Source organism: Stegastes partitus, unplaced genomic scaffold (genome assembly GCF_000690725.1).
Source record: "Stegastes partitus isolate 25-593 unplaced genomic scaffold, Stegastes_partitus-1.0.2 Scaffold1695, whole genome shotgun sequence".
Taxonomy (NCBI): Eukaryota; Metazoa; Chordata; class Actinopteri; family Pomacentridae; genus Stegastes; species Stegastes partitus.
This window is the reverse complement of record NW_007579426.1, coordinates 71,290-92,149: the sequence shown is the minus strand read 5'-3', so window position 1 is coordinate 92,149 and position 20,860 is coordinate 71,290. Positions and strand designations below refer to the sequence as shown.

At 39.7% G+C, this 20,860-nt stretch overlaps 2 protein-coding genes across 2 annotated transcripts in view; both read right to left on the bottom strand.

Moving 5' to 3' along the window:
• Positions 1–17,586, bottom strand: part of sos2 (son of sevenless homolog 2 (Drosophila)) — a 50,768-nt gene extending 33,182 nt beyond the window's left edge. The window contains exon 1 of the mRNA XM_008301658.1: positions 16,680–17,586. Coding sequence (XP_008299880.1) covers positions 16,680–16,763 — 84 coding nt within the window. The 5' untranslated portion in view covers positions 16,764–17,586. The remainder of the gene's footprint in view (positions 1–16,679) is intronic.
• Positions 17,587–19,188: 1,602 nt separating this feature from the next.
• The window catches only part of l2hgdh (L-2-hydroxyglutarate dehydrogenase), a 10,351-nt gene continuing 8,679 nt past the window's right edge, over positions 19,189–20,860 (bottom strand). Inside the window, exons 9-10 of the mRNA XM_008301657.1 lie at positions 20,614–20,745; positions 19,189–20,520 (exon numbers count right to left, since the gene is read on the bottom strand). Coding sequence (XP_008299879.1) covers positions 20,325–20,520; positions 20,614–20,745 — 328 coding nt within the window. The 3' untranslated portion in view covers positions 19,189–20,324. The remainder of the gene's footprint in view (positions 20,521–20,613; positions 20,746–20,860) is intronic.

Below are 20,860 nucleotides of genomic sequence, written 5' to 3'. Positions count from 1 at the left end.
AAAAAAAAAACTATTTAAAGCTTTCTTCTGCTGATTTATGAAGTCAGCAGCCAGGTTTGCTCAGCAGTGGGAGTCCTGAGGGTGGAACCAGCCTGACAGAAGGTGTGGTTTGTAGGTGCAGACAGCGGGGAAGGTGTGGCTGCATCAGGTCTGCAAGTGGAAAGAGAAGAACACCCCCCGACTACCCTCCAGCCTCCCAAAAAGTTGTCGTCATTCGGGCCGTGCCCTCTCGCAGGAATGCTGTCAGTTGAGATACTATTATAGCACCCAAAGCAGCCTTAGAGGGGGAGGAAGAGAGAGAGAGAGAGAGAGAGAGAGAGAGGAAAAAAAAAAGCTGTGGGAGAGAACACGAGGAGAGAGGTGGATAGAAAAGAGAGCCTCACATTTACTCTCGACTCACAAAAGCCCTGCCTGTTCACATGCTACTGATGGAATTACCCTGGCATATAGTAAAGTGGAGCGCTATGATGACAAAACATTGCCCCCGGATTGAGGAATGTGAGAGGAAAGTTAAAAGGTCAACGCAGACCGGGCTTCGTGCATTCTTGTTCTCTGACTGAACAGAGATGCAGCGACGAGCAGGATGTCCCCTCAAGTCTCAAGTTTGAGTTCATTTGTTTTGAGATAGAACAACAATCGGAGAAAAAAAAAAGGAGGAGGGTGAAAGTGTCTCTTGGAGGGTGGAGGGGGGGGGGATGTAAAAGACCCCAGATCTGCTTTGATTCATTAACAGTGCGTTTTAAAACAAGAGGAGCTGGAAAATGTGAAGCCGCAGCTTGGCCTCGTTTTGTTTCTGTACGTCATTTCTGTTTTGATGCACGCTCACAAGACCGAAAAGTTATAAATAAGCCACAAGCATAAACTCCACTTGGAAAAAATATATATCAAAGCAGAAGTAGGTTATGAGATAGATCCTTTCGACCGCAAATAGGCACTTGACCAAATTCCACAGGACACCAGGAGCTGTGAGTCACCGCACTGAAACTACGGGGGTTTCCCTCGACTCCATTCACAGAATAGTTGGCCCGTTTCTGAGAGGCCCAGATCCAACAAGTGTCGTCTATCTCCAACAATGTCAGGACGGGAGGCTGAGCAACAAAAATACACAAAATTGAAAGTCATTTGAATAAAAACATGGAACGGAAAAGTGAATTCGAGCACAAAGTGTGACACAGCAAAAGAAGCAAATAACTGAGCTGCTGCTACGAGAAAGTGTTGTTTTAGAGCTGAAGCAATTAATAAAAAACACATTCAGATTAGTGTTAGCTCGTTTAAGTTATTTTTCTGCTAAAAATGAAGAAAAATTCAGTAGGTCCAATATCTTTGGTGTGAATATTTAGTATTTTTCTTGTTATTTTTTTAGGATAACGAACAGAATACGTTGAGGAATTTTAAAAAAAATAGACATTTAAAATATGCTAGTTATACATCTATAGACCAAACAATATATTAATTATCAGCAGGCTAATCATTACCAAAAACAGCCATCATTAGTGGCAGCTCTAAATCCTTATCAGGAAATACAATATTGGATTTTTGCTGGTATCAAATATGTCGACTTTTTATTTATTTTTTGCAGATCAGAAATACAATTAATTGATTAGTTACCAACTATTAAATCAATCGGAAATCATCATTTTGGGCTTTAGGAAATACAAATCAACATATTTTACCATTTGCTGGCACCAAACAAAAAACTTCAGTTAATCAAGAAAATATTCGTCAGATTCAGCGACAATAAAAATAATTGATAGTTGCTGCTACAACTGCAACCATTAATCGATTAGTTGTCAACGAAAAAATTATCCACCAGCTATTTTTTGAGTGATTTTGGTTTGACTGATCCATTTGGTTTTGCTTTGAGTACTTTCAGATGAATGAAAAAAGTAAAAATTATCTAATTCCAACTTCTGAAAGATATTATTTTTTTGTTTCTTAACGTTGCTGTCAAAGCAGAATGAATCTCTGAGTTTCAGAAAACATTCACATTTAAAGACGTCATCTTTGGCTTTGGGAAACAATTTTTTAACACCTTGTAGAAGAAACAAGTAATGAATTCATCAAGAAAAAAGAACTAACAAATTAATCAACAATGAATATAATTGTTAGTTGCCACTAGACCTGCGACAATTAATCGATTTGTTTACAACTATTAAATTAACTGTCAAATATTTTGATCTTCAATGAAAAACTTTCTGATTTCAGCTTCACAAAGTTCAATATATTCTGGTTTCGTCACTCCTCTATGACAGTAAATTAGTATAGTTGGGTTGTAGACAAATTAAGACACTTAAAGAGACTATATAGGATTTGGGGAAACACTGACCAAAATTCTTCACCACTATCAGTCATTTTATAGAACAAGCAAGTAACTGATTAAATGAGAAAATAATTGACAGACTAATAAACAATAAAAACACCGCCAACGCAGATATGTGCACGATTTCTTTCCACCTAACTTCAGAAAACCTTGGGTCTCTCCCGTCGTGATATCAAAACGTTATTCTACCTACTCCTACTAATAATGGGACAGCGCATTAGGAGGACCAGAATTAAATTAAACCGCTTTTTAAGTGTACAAAAACTACTTTAGCTGACATGTAAAATGTGCCATGTGTATCTTTATCCAAGATTTTCAAACAAAACTGTCCATTTTTATCCACGCTGCCAGATGACATCCCGCAATCACCGCACATCCCTTGAAAACACACTGATTCACTTTGATTGAATCTCTGGACCGAATTGGAAATATCCTACGAGTCAGCTCCTCTCAGTGAATCAACGTCTAAATGCAGGAGTGAAAGCAGAGCGGGCCCGTGTGCAGGTACGACGGCGGCTCAGTGTATTTACAGTCCCGCTGCAACTCGACCCTAATGGCTGATGGACGTAACGCGGTCTAATATAGTTGGCGGCGGAGTCTGAAGTAGAGCGTGAGCAAAGTGAAAGTGATCGAGTGGAAAAATAGCAGGGGAACTCCTGAATGTGAAAAGCCTGAGGTCAAAACATCAGCGACAAGAAGTGCTGGTTTTCTTGAGGTAGGGGAAAAAAAAAAAAAGAAGTTTTCCTTTGTACTACGTCACATTTGTACAAACCGGAGCACACTTCAAGACAACAGGTTCACCACAGATTCAGTGGTTATCGTCTAAATGCACGGAAAAATGTGCTTTCTGGTGGACAAAAAGACATTTCTAGTGCTGAAACATTTGAGTCAATTAACACAGTATCTAACTGATAATAACTACAATCTATTAACTGTTTAAATCATTTATCAGATATTTATCTTATACCTCACGTGAGGCTTTGCTACTGTTCTGGTCCATATTACTGTGAACAGGGTGTGCAATATTTATTAATTTTATGACAGTTAGGGTCACAACTAGACCTCGTTCATTAGCTATATGTACCATCATCAATAGAAAAATACTGCCTACAGATCACCCCCAACTAAACTGATAAATATACCAAAGTGATTCAATTCAAAGTCAGGTGTTTCAAATTCAAAATAAACCTTTTTTCCTCCTTTTCAATAAAAAAATAAAAAATTGCAATTATCAATATCAACTGAAATGCAACATTTTGCATTGTGCAACGTTATGACACTTACTCACTGTGTAATATTCATTATCTAACGTGCATTACATATATTTTCCACTGTGCAATTATACATTTGTCTTACTAGAAGGAATGTTGTAATGTTGGATGTCTGAAATGTCTCACACTTAAAGAGAAGTATTTCCAATTTGGTCGTGCATTTGTATAGCGACAGTAAATCATTTCTACTGTATTTTACATTCGTGCCAAATTTTTCAGCGACATTGGCCAACCCTTGTTGCAACCGACGATAATTTTATAAATGATTTGCCAATTATTCATGTCATAAACAAGATAACTCAATAAATTGCTGAAATTGTTCAACTCACTGAATAACGAATTGTTTCAGTTCTGGTAACCATATGGTTTATGTTATGATTCCAATATACATCTCATCACTTTGTCTAATTTACTAGAATATAAAATGAGAAGCTATTAATAAATTAACAAATAACGATATGAAAAGTGATTCTTTTATTCTTTAAGTAAGTGAATTACTTCACGCATGAGAGCAAAGTAACAACAGCAGGACGGTTATCTGAAAACATACTTTGACACAAAAAAAGAGTCTCAAATAATAAATGACTGCAAATGATCAGCAGATTAATCAATAATATTGGCAGCCCCATTAGAAGGCAGATTCTCTGATAGAGGACAGATTGCTTTAACTTAGTCTCTCATATATGTACAAGTGTGTCTCATAAATTAAAACACTGTGAAAAATTTTAACGTTTTCCTTCAGTTATGTAGGAAAGTGAAAATTTTCTATATTCTCAACACATTAGATGTGAAGTGAAATATTTAAAGCCCCTTTTTTTCTTTAATTTTGATGATTATGGCTTGTAGCTGAACAAAACCAGACATCTAGTGTTTAAAATTATTAGAATATTACAGTTCAAACAGTATACATACGTATGTATATCGGTCTAGTTCAGTCCCGACTATATTAAATCTTTATTTAAATAACTGGTGGAAAATATTAAACTTTTGCCCAATGTTTTTCAGATACACTTGTACCATCACTGGCTCCCAATCTTAAATTTATCATGGAAGGGTTTTGACCTGCTATCCAAGACAGTTTCTAGATGTCACCTTAAGCTAAAGGCAGTTGCGGCGTTTCTCTAAATTTACATTTATAGATGAAACAGTCAATTACTCAAAGCTACTCTAGAGAGTAACGCCAATGACAAGTTGTAGTAATTCCCACCCTCCTGCTACATGTCGGCAAAGACATTAAAATGAAAAGTATCTCCGCCGTACAGTGTGTCAGCCTTCGTGCTCGTCCTCCTGTGCCATGTTAAGGTGTTCAGTTTCATGGGTCAGCTCCATTACGAAGGGAAAGGCTGGCGTACAGGAAGTCCCAGCGCTGGCTCACTCTCACTTTCACTCCTCCACCTCCACCTCCGCCCCCCCACCGTCCTGCCTTGTTCTCTGCCCACACAGAGCGAAGCCCCTGGGGAGGGCAGATCATAGCAGCAGACTGAGAGGTATTGATGTGCATGTACGAGGAGGAGGAGGAGGAGGAGGCGGCAGCAGCAGCAGGCTCACGCTACACACCGACTGGAGGCCAGCCAAAACCAGGATTCACACACAGACAAAAAACCACCGGCAGAAAATATATAGTAGCGCTGGTTTATCCTCAGTGCCCTGCAGCAGCATAAGACGATCCATGTCTGTCAACAATTTTCCAAAAGGAGACCACACAGAGCGCAGAGGCTTTTCAGAAACAACCCAATAAAATGCCAAATTTACTAGTTAATGGAAGGATTTTAATGGAAGAATTAGCATTAAACTAGTGGTCAGCTAGTTAATAATTATTATCCAACAATATGTTTAGTATCTTTTATTTGTTTTCCCCCTTAAACCCACTGGTAAGTTTGACAGACATGTTATTTACAACATTTATCGGAGACAAAAAGACATTAAACATCATTGGATTTTTTGATTTTTCTGATGATCCTTGAACTAATCATGTGAAATGTGCTGTTCCATCAGAAAACTAAACAAAAAAATCCTGATATTTTAGCAAACTCACTTATTTTACATGTATTATTTTGAATTGTACCAAACACAAATCACCTGCACCAGATCCTGAAATAAAAAAACTAAATAAAACAAAAAAAAAGTGTGACAAACAGTCACATGGCAAAAATTCAGGGACTATTCGGCTGAACTGCAGGCTGTGTTTGCACAGAGCAGAAAGAAGAAAAAAAATAAAGCAGTACAATATCTTTAATAAGTAGAGTCACCACTTTTTTCCCCAGCGTAGATAAAACAGCTGTGGGTATCTGGATGAATATTGAACATGCTGATTCCAAGTTTTTTTCCCCAATTTTTGTAACGACAACTTTCTGACATATAAACAGAAAAAACTGAATAACTGAAAAGCAAAATATCAACAGGGTTCTTCGTAAATACTAAATTCTCTGTCACTTAAACAGCAATGTATATTTAGACAAGCTAACACTTAAAATAAAACTGTCCAAACTGCGTGAAATGTATTCATTTAGGTTAAGCATTGTCTGAGAAATTAGCTTAATGTTAGGGTTGTTGTTGTACCCACAGCAGGGATGAGCCAATTACCGGCCTGTATCTGTATCATTAGCTTTTTTAACTGACTCCAGATAATCATCACTCTGTGGTCTAAAGCAATGTCCCACCTGCAGGACTGTCTGATTGGTTACATGTGAAGAATCATCTAATTAGACAAATGTAAAACATCAGTGAACAAATGCAGTTCAGCAAGTTAGTCTAAATTTTTACACTATGACTTAATCAGTCTCCCTGATTACTAATAATCATCAATCCCTAATAAAAACATGCTTTTAACCTACATAGGTGTCTCCATTTGTGGCAAAAATGCAGGAAGTACATTTATAAAACCATTTTTGTCAAACCTCTGTAGAGAGCCAGGTCATGAGATGACAAACATTACATAAATATAACAGTCAGTTCCTGCTGTGTGCTGGCACAGCGCCTTAAACGCAACATTGTGACGTGGTCTGCCTCAACCCACAGAGAAAATTAGATCTGACATCAAAACAATGGAGCAGGCTGTGCAGCGTACAAGAGAAAGTTAAGGCCAAGAAAAGAAAGAGAATCTGACGGTTCAAGTGGAAAAGTACCAAATATTCAAAGCAGACATTTCACATCAGGAGAAAACGTTAGTCGACAAAACTGTCAAATTCTGCCTTAATAGTTCAAATCTGTGCAATGACTTGATGTGCGGCTACACCGAGGGACAAAGAGATGCAGGTCACTAGCACACAGGCAGCTTTTTAAATCAGCTTGCATCCTGTTTCATCATCTGTGTGCGCATCTCAACTGTAACGCACACTGTGATCAGGTGTTGTGTGTGTGTGTGTGTGTGTGTGTGTGTGTGTGTGTGCCGACAGCAGCAGAACAGAAAGGCTGGAGGTAATAATAGAGGCAGCACGGTGTTAATACAGGGTTAACATTTCTAATTCAATTGATTATTCTCCTGGCTGTGTATATGGGGCTGCATCAGGCTCAGGTTGCAGGTAATGTGGCTAGTGTGTGTACGTGTGTGTGTGTGTGTGTGTTGTGTAGAGGTGGGTGTGGGGCTTGTTATTATACCCGAGCATGTGTCACTGTTTGTGATTCATGCTATGACATCATCTGCCATTACAACCAGACTGTCTGGGGAACCATAGGGCAGAGATCAACTCTGAGACAACAGGCATTAAAAAAAGACACACACATGATGCATGGAGCAGACACACAAAGACAAAGAGACAAAAGTAGAGATTTTTAGGATAAACAAGCAGATGGGAGCTCAATAAGTAAACAAAAACTCACTATAAACACATTCCTCTTGTGACATTTCGCAACACCCCCTCACATTTACATCATTAAGATAATGGCTGGAGCATCTAAGAGCACGTGGCCTCGCTTTGACCCCCGTCTGACCTGACCCAGTGACCCCTGCCCGCCTACATCCATCCACTCATTCTGCATGTGAACCCGTCTGAGGACAAGCTGATGCTCCAAGACCTGATTCGATATTCTGGGAAGTGTGGAGAACCTGCGTTTTAATCAGCCCAATCTTTTCTCTGTGCACGGCCTGAGGCTGCTGCTCAGGAAACACAACCTGTTACCAGGAACATCCTGTCATCAACACACGAGCTCATCCCGGAGATGAAGAAAACCGCTGCTGCACGAGATCAACGAGGTGCAGATTATGTCACTCACATCTTTTAGCGCTTTACTTTTCACCCAACTTGCAAATGCATTGCTTCTGCTTTCTGCTGTTTCGCTGCAATCGAGATAAATGCATCAGTGTGCACGAAGTTCACATGAGCAGTCAAGCAGCAGCTACCTGCAAATCATGATGCCACTCGCTAAACCTTAGACTTTCGCCTTCAGCTTTCTAAGGGGATATAAATGACTTCGTGCTAGTGATTAAACTTCTCAACCTCAAAACCCACCAGCAAATTTGAAAGGCGTGTTATTATTTAAAAAAAAAAAAAAGAAAAAAAAAGCCATTTATCAGAGCCAGAAACTGTGCAAACACAAAGAACAGTCAGATTTTCAACTTTCCAATGATCCTTGAACTATTAGTCTGTGACTTGATGCTTCATGGGAAAACTTGACCAAATCCATCCATCCATTATCTATACACCGCTTCATCCTCACTGGGGTCGTGGGGGGCTGGAGTCTATCCCAGCTGACTCAGGGTGAAGGCAGGGGACACCCTGGACAGGTCACCAGTCTATCACAGGGCTACACTTAGAGACAGACAACCAAGGACACTCACATTCACACCTACGGACAATTTAGAATCACCAATTAACCTCAACATGTTTTTGGACTGTGTGGGAGGAAGCTGGAGAACCCGGAGAGAACCCACGCTGTACGGGGAGAACATGGAGACTCCACACAGAAAGATCCTGGGTGTCCTCACCAGGACGCGAACCGGCGACCTTCTTGCTGCGAGGCAACAGCCCCAACTTGACCAAATCTCAGCTTCAAATTATGATATTTCAACAAAAATCACTTTATTCCACAGGTCTAGATAAAAAAAATAAAAATGAATAAAAATTGTTTGCACTAACCACATTCTGTAGAAATAAAAAAAACAATTATGTCTTTCTTGGTGTTACTGTGAAGTGATTAGCGAACCAACAGTCGGGACAAAAATTCAGGGACATTTTGGCTAAACTGCAGAAAACTTCAGAAAATTATTCAACAGCATTTTAGATATTTGTTAATTGTTTCGAAACACTGATGGGTTTAAAGGGATGCTATCCTGGGATAAAAAAAAGCTCTAAAAAATTCTAAAAATCAGTTAAAGTCATCAGATTTTCAACTTTTCGACAGTCCTTCAACTACCCGTGTGTGACATGTGGCTCCATTGGAAAATGTGACAAACTCTAAGTTTAGAATTGAGATATTTCAGTAAAATCTCTTGTTCTACACATCTCATTTCAAAATGTGTCAAAAACTATACTACTTGCACTCGATCCTGTAAAAACCTAAAGATTCCACCCTCCTCGGTGCAGCCAACAAGACATGACTGATGCAGCAGCGACCTGCAGTCAAGTGACAACAATTCTGGTATTTTTCAGCTGAACTGCAGGCTGTGTTCAAACAGAGCACATCGAAGACATGTAGGGACACAAACTTGCAGTGTCAGTAGTAAATTATCTCTAGTATGTAGAGCTACCGTTTTTCCCCAGTATTACTAACCCCTGTGGGCATTTTGAAAAATGTTGCACATGCTGATTCCAGTTTTTTTTTCCAGTTATTGTAAAATAAACACTTTGCTTTTGTATAAAACTTGTTTATGCTGCACAGAAGGCGTTTTTGCCTTCAGTCTACTTCTAGCTATGTTTTCATAAAGGTGCAGGATTTTTACTAGTAAACAAAAATGTAACAGAAGCAAGAAAACACCACAGGGGTTAGAGGGGGAATTAAAAATTCCCAAAACCCATCCAAATTGCTTGCTTTGCCCAGCTAACAACTCACAAAAATTCAGTTTACCATTGCATAAGGCAAGCAGCAAATCCCCACGCACAAGAAGCTGAAACTAAGGAATGTCTGGCACTGGTGTTTGAAATATGACGTCTACGATTATCAACGTATAAATTATTGCAGGCCGACTGAGTAAACAGTCTTTGAACCTTGTTTATTCTCAACCTTTGTCCTTGCATGCCTTCCAACTGTGATAAAATGAAAAATATATGAGAATAGGGGTGCTCCGGCCAAAGACCTCTGTTGCTTTATAAAATCCTCATCTTCGTATCCCCTCATTTGCCCTTTATTCCCAATTTTTGGGAATAAAGGGCTAAAATACCGAAAGAAACAAAGCAGAAGAACCCGTACATGCTGCTGTAGACACCTGATTTGCAGATGTACAGTGGTCAGAGCTTAGTTTAAAACTACATACATACAAAATACCTTCACAAAATATCCAAAACTGCAGGAAAGCCAAATAAACTGCAGGCTACAATTTTAATAAGACAAACACAGATGTAAAATCTAATGTCTTTCGGTATTTAATGCTGCCAAATAAGCACTCAGCAGTGTCACTTTAGGTCACCAAAGACCTAAAGTGAACTTCTAAAATCAAAGTTTCTTTAGCCAGCTTGATGACAAGTCAAACATGAGACACATAAAAGGTGGAGGTAAGGTGATAAACACAAATTGGCACATAAATAAAACGAATAAGACATGGCCAGACTGGTTTCTGAGCAAGATTCTTGTAAATCTCATTTTGTCAAGGAGTTAATATTTCACTTTACATTTTCAAGATCTTTGGCACCTCTGGATTTAAAATTTAAAAAAAAATCTACCACACCAAATAAAAGATAAACAAGTGCAAATGAGATCTTATCTGGAAGCGCCTGTGGGAAACGTTAGAGCAGCTTTCTATGACAACAATGCACAAAGAGGCGCGTTTACAGGTTTCACAGAAACATACGTGGTTACAGCTGACTGATTCAACTGCATGTGTTTGTGTGTCACATCCTGCCTCTATTTCACTTTCATTTACCACAAAAAAAAACAAAACCCCTGACTCTTAACCGTCAAGGTGTAAGATGTGAAAAAAGAAAAGACAAATACAGCAATCTGAACTAATTAGCCACAACCAAAAGAACCACCTCGTCTGTTGGTTTCCTCCGTGTCTGAGAAACAAGCAGCAGAATCTTTCAGTACTGGAAGTATCGCAGTGGGGCCTTCATTGAACTGGCTTGTTTTTCCAGTTTGGAAGCAGAGTCAACACCTTGAACTCTTGGTCGAGTTCCTCTAAGGATTCCTGATTAATGTTTGCAGTGTGGCAGGGAACATTATCGTGCGAAAAGAGGCCATCAAGGAACAAAGCTGCCATGACGTTGAAGTGTTTTGGTAAAAGCAACACCCACATCAGGGTCGAGACCTGAGGTTTCATGGCAAAATCTTGCTCAGACCATCACACTTCCTCCGTCTACCTGCTACCATAGTGCACTCTGCTGTCAGGTCATACTTTCCATGTACGTGACAGCAAGCAGATAAGCTAACTGTGGTCGTGAATGCAGCACTATTCATATTACAACTAAGGCTGCACTGGTCCGCTACGTGGCATTTCCCCTCATATCAAACAAAGAAAAACACATGAGGAAACAGCAGCTAATCACAAATTGCACCGTAGTACTGCATCAGTGATTACTCCTGAGGTGTAGCGAGCACGCTGTGTAAACATAGCACAATACCTCAAGAGAAATTAGGACTTCCTACTGTGTATGATCTCCGTACACGTAAAGCAGGAACAAACAAAGCTCCCCGAAGTCCGGCAGCAATTCCTTCAATTACAACCCTGCTAATGATGAATTCTTAAAAAAAGGTGTGAATAGCCGAGATTCTCCTCATACCAAACACTTCCTGTCATCCGTGTAGTAGCCTTACAGATTTGGGTAGATGATGAAATTTCCGTCATGCATACCCTTGTGAATGCGTACATGACAGAAACCGTCCACGCAGCATAAAAGAAAACCTGATTCATCAGATGAGGCTACCGTCTTCTGTTGCTCCTCAACCAGTTCAAACACACTGTTCATTGTTGGCATTTTCAGCAGTGGAAAGCCACACAGCTCCATATTCAGCAAGCTGCTACACAGTTTTGACACCTTTCTATCATAGCTAGCGTCAAAGTTTTCAACAATTCGTGCTTCAGTAGCTCTTCTAAGCGATTGTGCCTCAACCGCAGTATGTCTTTGGACTACTTTTTAAAAAGTACTAACTAGAGGTGATGACTAATCATTTATCTATTACTTGCAATTAACAATTTAACTGCTTTCAAATCTATTAACTGACAAAAGCAGAAAATGTATTGTACATTAGTTGTCATACCAGGTTGTTCCACCAGGTGGAGCCTCTAAATGTTTCATCGCGATCTGGGGTGGCAGTCGCTCAGACTTCCATCAGTTCCGTGTTGGCAAGAAGAGAGCATTGTGGGAGTTTAGCTAGTAAAGTACAACAAGGAGAAAGTGGCCTGTGTTGGTAAATATTAACCGGCCAGAGCTTTTATACTAAAAGTCAAACAGAACCGCACTAATTTAACATCGCTTCAAGCTAGGGGCTAATTTATAGTGCAAGTTGAGAGGCCTATATCACATGACCCACCACCCCGGCAGCACGTCACATGACCACAATCAGGACATATAATGACGTCTACTGGGTTCATTTTGTGTTATTGAAAAACTGCCTGTTGATTGTTAAAGCTGTAAACTACAGGTTAAGGACATTATTAAAAATTTGCATCCCGAGAACTAACCACTGCAAACTGGGAACACCCCACAAGTGCGGTTGTTTTGGAGATGCTTTGATTTAGTCGTCACAGTTTGGTCCCTCTCAAAGTCCGTTAGATCCTTACTCTGGGTCATTTTCCTGCCTCCAACATGTCAACTTTAAGAACTGACTGTTCACTTGTGGCCTAACTTATCCCAACTCTTGACTGGTGCCACTGCATTAAGATATTCAACCTTATTTACGTCACCTGTCAGTGGTTTAAATGTTGTGGCTGATTGGTGCAAGTTGTCATAAACTGACTGGAGTGGAGGCTTGCAAATAAATCTGTCTGACTCTGAAGTGACAACAGCTCTGTCTAGTCTGGGTAAAAGTGGCAACAGAAACATCTGACTAAAATAAAACAACTACCTCTGCTTTGGCTCAGAGTGAAGTCACCCTGTCAGAACGCTCAGGTTGGGAGGATTAAAGAGGCAGCGCACACAAACTCAAAGCAGGCTTGTAACCGGACCAATCTCAGCTTTGAGCGTTGGCCCGTTTCTCACGGAGCGAAGCCTCGTGAACTCAGCAGCACCAAACTGCGCTAACTCAACATGGCAATGGAATGAAACCGTAGCCGGCGAAGCTCTCAATGCCAGCGAAACAGCAGACCTGGGGAATGCACAGTTATTATTAACACCAGCATGTCGGTGGTGAAATGACGCTCTTGCATAGCATCAGGCACGAGCCGCAGCGATCAGGAATAGCCGGACGCAGCAAGAAGACTCGTCCGTGGTGAAATATCATTGTGAACATCGACGACGCAGACAGAAACACACACACACACGGGGCTGCATGTGGACGCAAGGGACTGGAAAGTTGAGCTGAATGCGTTAACCTTTTGCATAAAAATAGTCTTCATTGTCGCCACAGGCAGTCAATCAACAATAAAACATCTTTTCTTTTTTTTAGGTAGCAATAGTGGAGAAATTAAAACAGATGCAGCAAAGGTCAAAGGCAATACATATTCGGTTTCTTATCCCCAAAACCAAAATGCTTTAGGAAGATTTAAACTTAAAGGAGGTAGTTCACACTTTCACCAAGCTCCTAATTAGGTTTGCATTTAAAAGTAAAGAGATTCCTTTACTTAAGAACTATAATCTACGGATGCAACTGACAAATACTTTTATGACTGAAATCTGTTCATAATTTTTTTCAGTTAATGATTTGTGAGACTTCAAATGGCTTTTTCTATCTGGCCAACAGCCAAATATTACAAAAATATTCCATTTACTATGATGTAAAACCGAAAAAATCTCCCATTTGAGAAGCTGTGTGGCTTTTGTGCTTGATAAACAACTTACATTATTAGCAAAATAGTTGGCAACAAATTTTCCCCGGACGTTAACTGAAGGTTCATCCATCACATGTCTCAGTAATCTGAGCAATGCCAGTAAATATAGGTTGTCTCATTTATGAGGTACTTCTACCAGTGATCAGCCACCACCTGGAGGTGACACTTCCTAAAACTACCTCCCCGGTTGATCACAGAGTTAGGTATCGGCCGGTTTTCTGTAATCGTGCCTCTAAAGAAAACAATCTAAATCATTCTCGGGGATGGTGTCATTCACCGTGGCTCTTTACTGACAAGGAAACCCCCCCCTCCCCCGGAGAACAGCTGTGAAAAACAGCGAGTCACAGTCTGTCAAAACCATAACAAACCTCTCTTACGTCAGTCTCTGACAGGCTTTCCCTCCGGGCAGTTGTGCAGCAAGTTGAGACAATGAAACTGTGGCACCATGTCCCGCCACCTGCTTTCTCGGTTTCACCTGATTCATCGCACCATTTCTACTGTAATATGGACACCTGACAATTATAGAGCTGTGTTATTTATAAACGCCATGTTGCTACAGGGCTAAATCCATGGCTGGTTACCTCTGAAGCCACAGTGCTGCTGAAATTCACATATTAAAGCATATGTGGGGACAATATTTGATCAAATTCCTGCCCTAATAGGTTCAGGGCTTACTGATGAAATACAGAAAGTACTGATTTTTAAATTTTTTGTAATCTACAGCCAAATAAAAAGCTTTACACAAAGGGCTACCGGATCGCCGAGTGGTTCCAGTGCATGCCACATGTGCGATGATGCCGAATGGCAAGTCTCTGGTTTGAATCCTAACCGGCTGCAAGTCTTTTCCTGTGCTTATCCCTTGTATTTCCTGCCCGTCTCCACTATCTCTGTCAATCAAGGCACAAAAATGCCCAAAAACAAATCTAGAAATAAAAAAAGTCACTTAAAACAAATGGTAAATGGTCTGCACTTACATAGTGCTTTTATCCAAAGCGCTGTACAATGTGTTTCTCATTCACACACACATTCATACACCAATGGTGACAGAGCCGCCATGCTGCCTGCCACTGGGAGCAACTTCAGGTTCAGTGTCTTGGCCAAGGACACTTTAACTGTGGAGGGGCGGGGGATTGAACCACCAGCCTTACGATCAGAGGACAACCGTTCTACCACCTGAGCCACAGCCGCCCTAAAACAAGACTATGTTAGTTAGAATTTGCATAAAAATGGTAAGAAAACTGATTTTGTACATGCTCTGGCATCTGATTACCTACATTCTTCAAAGCACACAGCACAAAAACTTAAAAAAAAAGAAATATATTATGAAGAGCAGTCCTACATCTTTCATGCTGTGAGAATAAACTTGTTCTGCAATACTTCAATCTATTTTAGGAACACAAATATGTCAGTATTTCCAACAATGTCTCTTTCCAAAAAAGTCCACATGCTGTGAAGTTTCTGCTGTAGCACCGAATAATATAAAAGTAGAAGTATGTGGTCTTAGTTCTTGTCAAGTCTTCGTCTTGAGTTTGAAAACAGCTGACAGATCAAATAAACAGTGATAGCTTGACGTTTGTCAGTGTGTTGTTTTTGTCAGAGGGTGAGTTTTAATTTGGAACTCATGCAGTGCACATAAAGAAACACCAACAACTAGCGGGTGAGATGAGATGCAGACCAGAAGCCCTTGCTGCAGTTCGGGTGAACCTCAAACCACCTCCAACTCCACCAAAGTCAGCAACACAGTTTGTTTTGCCGTCCTGAAGTAATACACTTGCATCTTTCCAACCAATATGGAAACTGAGAAATGTGTTTTCCGCCGCTGTCAACCAGTGAGCGACTCTTTTAAGCTACAACCACATCAGAAGAGGAAAATTCACGAGTAGGTCTCGACAGGACCTTGTAGGTTTACACGCAGACCCATTTCAAAGGAAGAGAGAGCTCTGTGCACCTTCCAGCTTCTAAACAATTTGGCTTCGCCTGTAACCTAACAGAAGAGCAGTGCAAACAGTTGACAGCGAGACATACAGAGCGGCGATAACTTTGTGTTTTCATTCGGAGTCAGCAACGCGCTGTCATGACTTTGCAAGTTTGAGGAGAAAAACCGACAGATGTACGGAGGGGGGAGGTTCAGAAAACAGAAAATAAACCTGGTGATGACAGGGAATAGCCGAGATGATGCAAGAAAAGGGAAAGAGAGGGACAGTCAAAAAGGAACTGATACAGGTCAGTCCTGCTGACCAAGGACATTAACATTAAAACGTTTCCCATCTCGACAGTTTCAACTAATCTTCGTGAGAATGCAGTTGCATTTCGTGGAAAAAAAAAAGGAGAGAAATCTGACATGCAAGCATCAAAAAAACAGCTGCAGGCGGTCTTCTGCTCGGCAAGAATGAGGCATCTTTACTGTTAGGCAGAATGAGGAACAAATAGAAGAGGTTGGCAGCAGCACACATCTGACATGATGCTTCCCTGGTATTCAACCTGCACCCTGCAAGCTGTGAGCACTCCCCTTCAAACTAAGACACGCAACCCAGGGATCAAATTACTGTAGAAACGGATGAAAAATCAACAACTTCTTCAAATTCACTGTGGGAAAAAGTCATTATGGGGAACTTGGGTAACAGTCTTATTGAAAAAAAACATACTTCAGACATGTGAACAGCCGCAGAGGATAAAGACAGCAGTTTCAATTGCTCAAAAAAAAATAATCTGCAGCAATGACTTGGGATCGACAACACATCCATACTTCTTTGAGTTAATTCAATCTAGCAGGGACATGTAACAGATAAATCCTGCAAAGATTTCGGTTGCTTTTAACCGTTCGATTTCATATTAATATGAATAGTTTGTGGTTTTGGCTGCAGATCAGACTAAACTGGCAACTTGTCAACAACTTTCTGTGCAACCTAAGGCACACATACAGATGAAACCTAGCATGTCAGTATGGGAAAGGGTGTATTGGAAGAGGTTTTTAATGAGGGTTAAAAGAGTGTAGCAATCGTAGGGATACCTTTCGTAAAGCTTGCACGAAGAGGCCTCTCCATTTGTGACTGTTCTCGTCACTCGAAAAGTCGTATATCTGCTGGGGCTGCATTGCTGTAGCGGCTCCTGGCGTTGCCGTGATCCGGGCTGAACTGTCAGCATCGGCCCCGGATAGATAGTCCTTATGGGTGGGTCAGTCCAGGGCAGGCACGGTGGAAAATAAAAAAAGTCAAACCGGCTCGCTTGCAAATGTGACGAGTAACAACAAACCACAGTGGACTCGAGTCGGGTTAAACAGCGAAAAATGAGCTACAAAAGAAAATAAGCACATGTAGCAATAAAGTTAACTCGTTAGCTTGAATGCTAATGTGGCTAGCCCCGCTGCTGCTGCTGTTGTAAACACGGGGCAGCGACGGCTAACTGAAAAGCTAACGGCTAATAACAATGTTGCTAAGTGTGATACTTGCTACTTGGCGTTTGCTAAAAAGCTTACAACAGGCACGTTTAGTTCAGTGTTAAGTCAAGACTTGGGAGCCCAGCTTGTCGCCGGCTAACTACAGCTACAAGTTACGTTTGGTTTATTTGCTGCCTAAACACCTGTAACGTTAGCGAGCTAGCGTTAGCCCGACGAGCTAGCTGCTGCTACAGGCTGCTGCTGGCCTCGATGCGCTCCGGAGTTCTATGTTGTGGCACACGACCCGTTCGGCTCCAAACAAGGCACACTTTCTCCTGCGCTGCTCGCTTCGCATTTAGTCATCTTCTCCGCGGCGATCGCACGCTAAATCCAGCGAGTATTCCCAAAAAAACAGCGAGCGGTCCGAGGCATATCTGTGCGCGGAGCAGCTGAGGAGCAGCCGAGGTGTTTTTGGTTTGAGAAGTCGAAGATGTTCGTACCAACTCCGCTGCCTGTCTGCCGCCGCTGCTGCTGCTGCCACCGCCGCCGCCGCTGCTGCTGCTGCTCGGTGCGCCGCGCGTCCTGTCAGGCACGCTGCGTAATTTCACATTTTATTGGACAGAAGGAGAAAAAAAAAAAAAAAAAAAGGCTGGACTTCTGTCTCAGCACATCACACACCGTAATAATAGGAAAGACCTTTTCAATGTAACATTTAAAAAACAAACAAACAAAATTCATCTGTTTATAAAATGCTTTCCAGCAAAAACAGGTTTAGAACATTTCGTAGTAATAAAAATGCAAATGGAATCAATAATTAATATTCAAGTTAAGTCTCTGCAGTATTACTACAGTATTATTATTACTTATTTAAATTTGCCTGACAAATGTGAGAATTAAGGTTAGGACCCAACAATATTATCTAAATGAAAATTTAATCAGCAAATTTAAATATTAAGGCTGAGACCCTACAATATAATATATAAAATACATGTTTACCAGGGTAATTTACATATTAAGGTTTGGACCCTACAATATAATAAAAGACCCTACAATATTGTTGATTACATAAACTTACCAGACTATTTGAAAAAATGAAGGGTAAAACTGTACAATGTTATACAAACTATACATTTAAATTATATTATGTAATTAATGCTAATATGAAATTTAAATATTTTTTTGCAAATGTACCTGATAAATGTTATTGTTATGGTTAAAACCCTATATTTTAAAAAATATATAAATAATAATAATAATACCCTCATAATAAGACCATTAATTATGCAGATGTATACTTGTCTAATTTAAATATTAAAGTAAAAACTCGACAGTATGATACAGAATACAAATTCACCAGATTAAATTACATATTAAAATACAATATTAGTAATTATGTAAATGTGCTGATTTAATCAAATACTGAGATTAAAACTATGCAATATCGTTTAAGGTATATATTTAAATGACTGAGTTGATAATTAAGGTTAAGACCCTACAGTATTACATAAAATATAAATTCATTTCATGAAATTAAATTATTATTATAGTCAGTACCCTAAATAAATTACTACACTTAATAATAAAGACCCAACAACAATATTAATAATGCAGATTTACTAGACCAAGTTAAATAAGGTTAAGAACCATGAAATATTGTATTGAACAAATTACCTAACTAAATTCCATTAAATATTAAAGTGAATACGCTACAATATTACATAAAATACAAATTTACACAACTAATTTAAATATTAAAGTTAAGACCATTCAATCTGGTGAAAGTGGAGAAAAGTAAAAAAAAAGGTACTAATAGTTAAAAAATAAACAATAACCCTTTATTTATTGACTTTCGTGTTGTATCTGAATAATATTGAAAACATTACTCAATATATTTCAACAAAGTAGACCACATTTATGCATAAAAAAATCGGTTTTATTTTTATGCCACTGTACAAGCATCATCAGTAAAAACATTAAGGACAAGTGGTTTCACCCTCAGCATGTCATTCCTACATATTTTGCACTTCACTGGGCTCAGACATCATGTTTGCTGCTGATTCTGCCTCCTTGTGGACAAACTGTACAAATGCTCCACTTAGGAACAGACGGAGCTGCTGCAGGCAGCTGCTGTTGAAACTACACCAAAACTTGTAGTGTAAAAAAAAAACAACTTTAAAAACATTAACAGTGATTTTAAAGTAGATTTTTTTCCAGACTATTTCCTTCCTCCCTGCTCTTTGGATATTTGCAGTTGTGCCAAATATCTGCATTACTACACTAGATGAACATACAAGTCCAAAAATCATATGGCACAATGCACTAATGTTACTGCATTCTATTTAAAAATATATATTTATGGAAAAAAAATACTTTAACATTCATCTGTCAATAAATGGGACGAAATAACAACAAGAGACTCATTTTATGGGAACGTTATCTGAACAATTGAAGCCTCTGAAGCAATAAAAAAAGAGAAAATTAGAGCAAAAAATTACAAAAAATCGTTGCTCCACAAATTTGTCTTAATGTAAATACAAGACTAAACTATTTAGTCTTGATATAATTTGTAGAATAACCCGTCTTTCTTAGATAATTGTGCGTTTTGTAGCGACAAATGTGCATTACATGACGAGTTTCATTACCCAGAGATCCCCAAGTTCATGGAGAAAAAACCCCAAAACATAATTAATGATATAATGTAAGGGCTGTATAAACTATTTGTTTTTAAATACTGTCTAAAAACTTAAGTTTTTCCCCCCAAAAATATGGATTTCCAGCATTGTGGGAGTCAAACTAGACAATATTGAGATGACAAACTGCTCTCAGTGGCTGAACAATTTAAAAATAAAAGATAAAAATCAGGACCAAGAATGCTTCATTTAAAATGCAAGTTCACATTCAGTATATTATGTTTGCGTGGTTCAATATTCTGATTTTAATGTCCCAAACTGATGAAAATGTCATTGAAGTTCATAGTTGTACTTTCACACAGAATATCCTGTGATGTACTTTATGTTTAGACAGAAATGTAGTGCATAAAAATCAAGTTTCACTGTGAAATGTGGTGGAGTAAACATGTTATGCATCAGAAATAGCACCGCTGAAGTCAAAACTGTCTTAAATATGTAATTAGACGATGTTATGTCGCCTCCTCCTGTTGAATTAAGGCCTGATGTTTGATAATTTTAAAAAAGTGTTGGTGATGCCGAGGGAGCTTGATGCAACGTTGTAGTTTCCACATGGTAGTTTTTCTGTTTTTTGGTTTCTCGTCTGTGATCTCTACAGCCTGAAGCGACTCTCCACCTCGTCCGCAATCATTTCACCGATGGCGAGGGAGGAGGTTGCCGCCGGCGACGGAGCATTTCTCACGTGTAGCACCCGGCTGGCCACGTCGCCGACACCGCCGTCAAACACAAAGTCGTCCACCAGGTTTCCGTCACGGTCGAGGGCCTGAGCTCGGACTCCTGCAGGGCCTCTGCAGAGGAAACAGGCGGAGTTACGCAAAACTGTACTGATTCATAACTTTAATATGATGTATGATGTGTATTATTGTGCATAATTTGTCTACCTGAGCACGTCGCTCAGGGAGAGTTCAGGGATGTACTTCTGCAGGATTTTAACCTGTGCACCAATGAAAATCCCTCTGTACATTTCTCCCATCCCGTACGTCATGTTCCTCAGTACGAGCTTCTGAAGGCCTCTGCAGCACAAAAAGACAGAAGACTAAATATCAGCATCACAAAGAAAGCAACAACTACACTTCCTTTTACACATTACAAATAAAAACAGACACACCATCCTACCACTGAATGAAT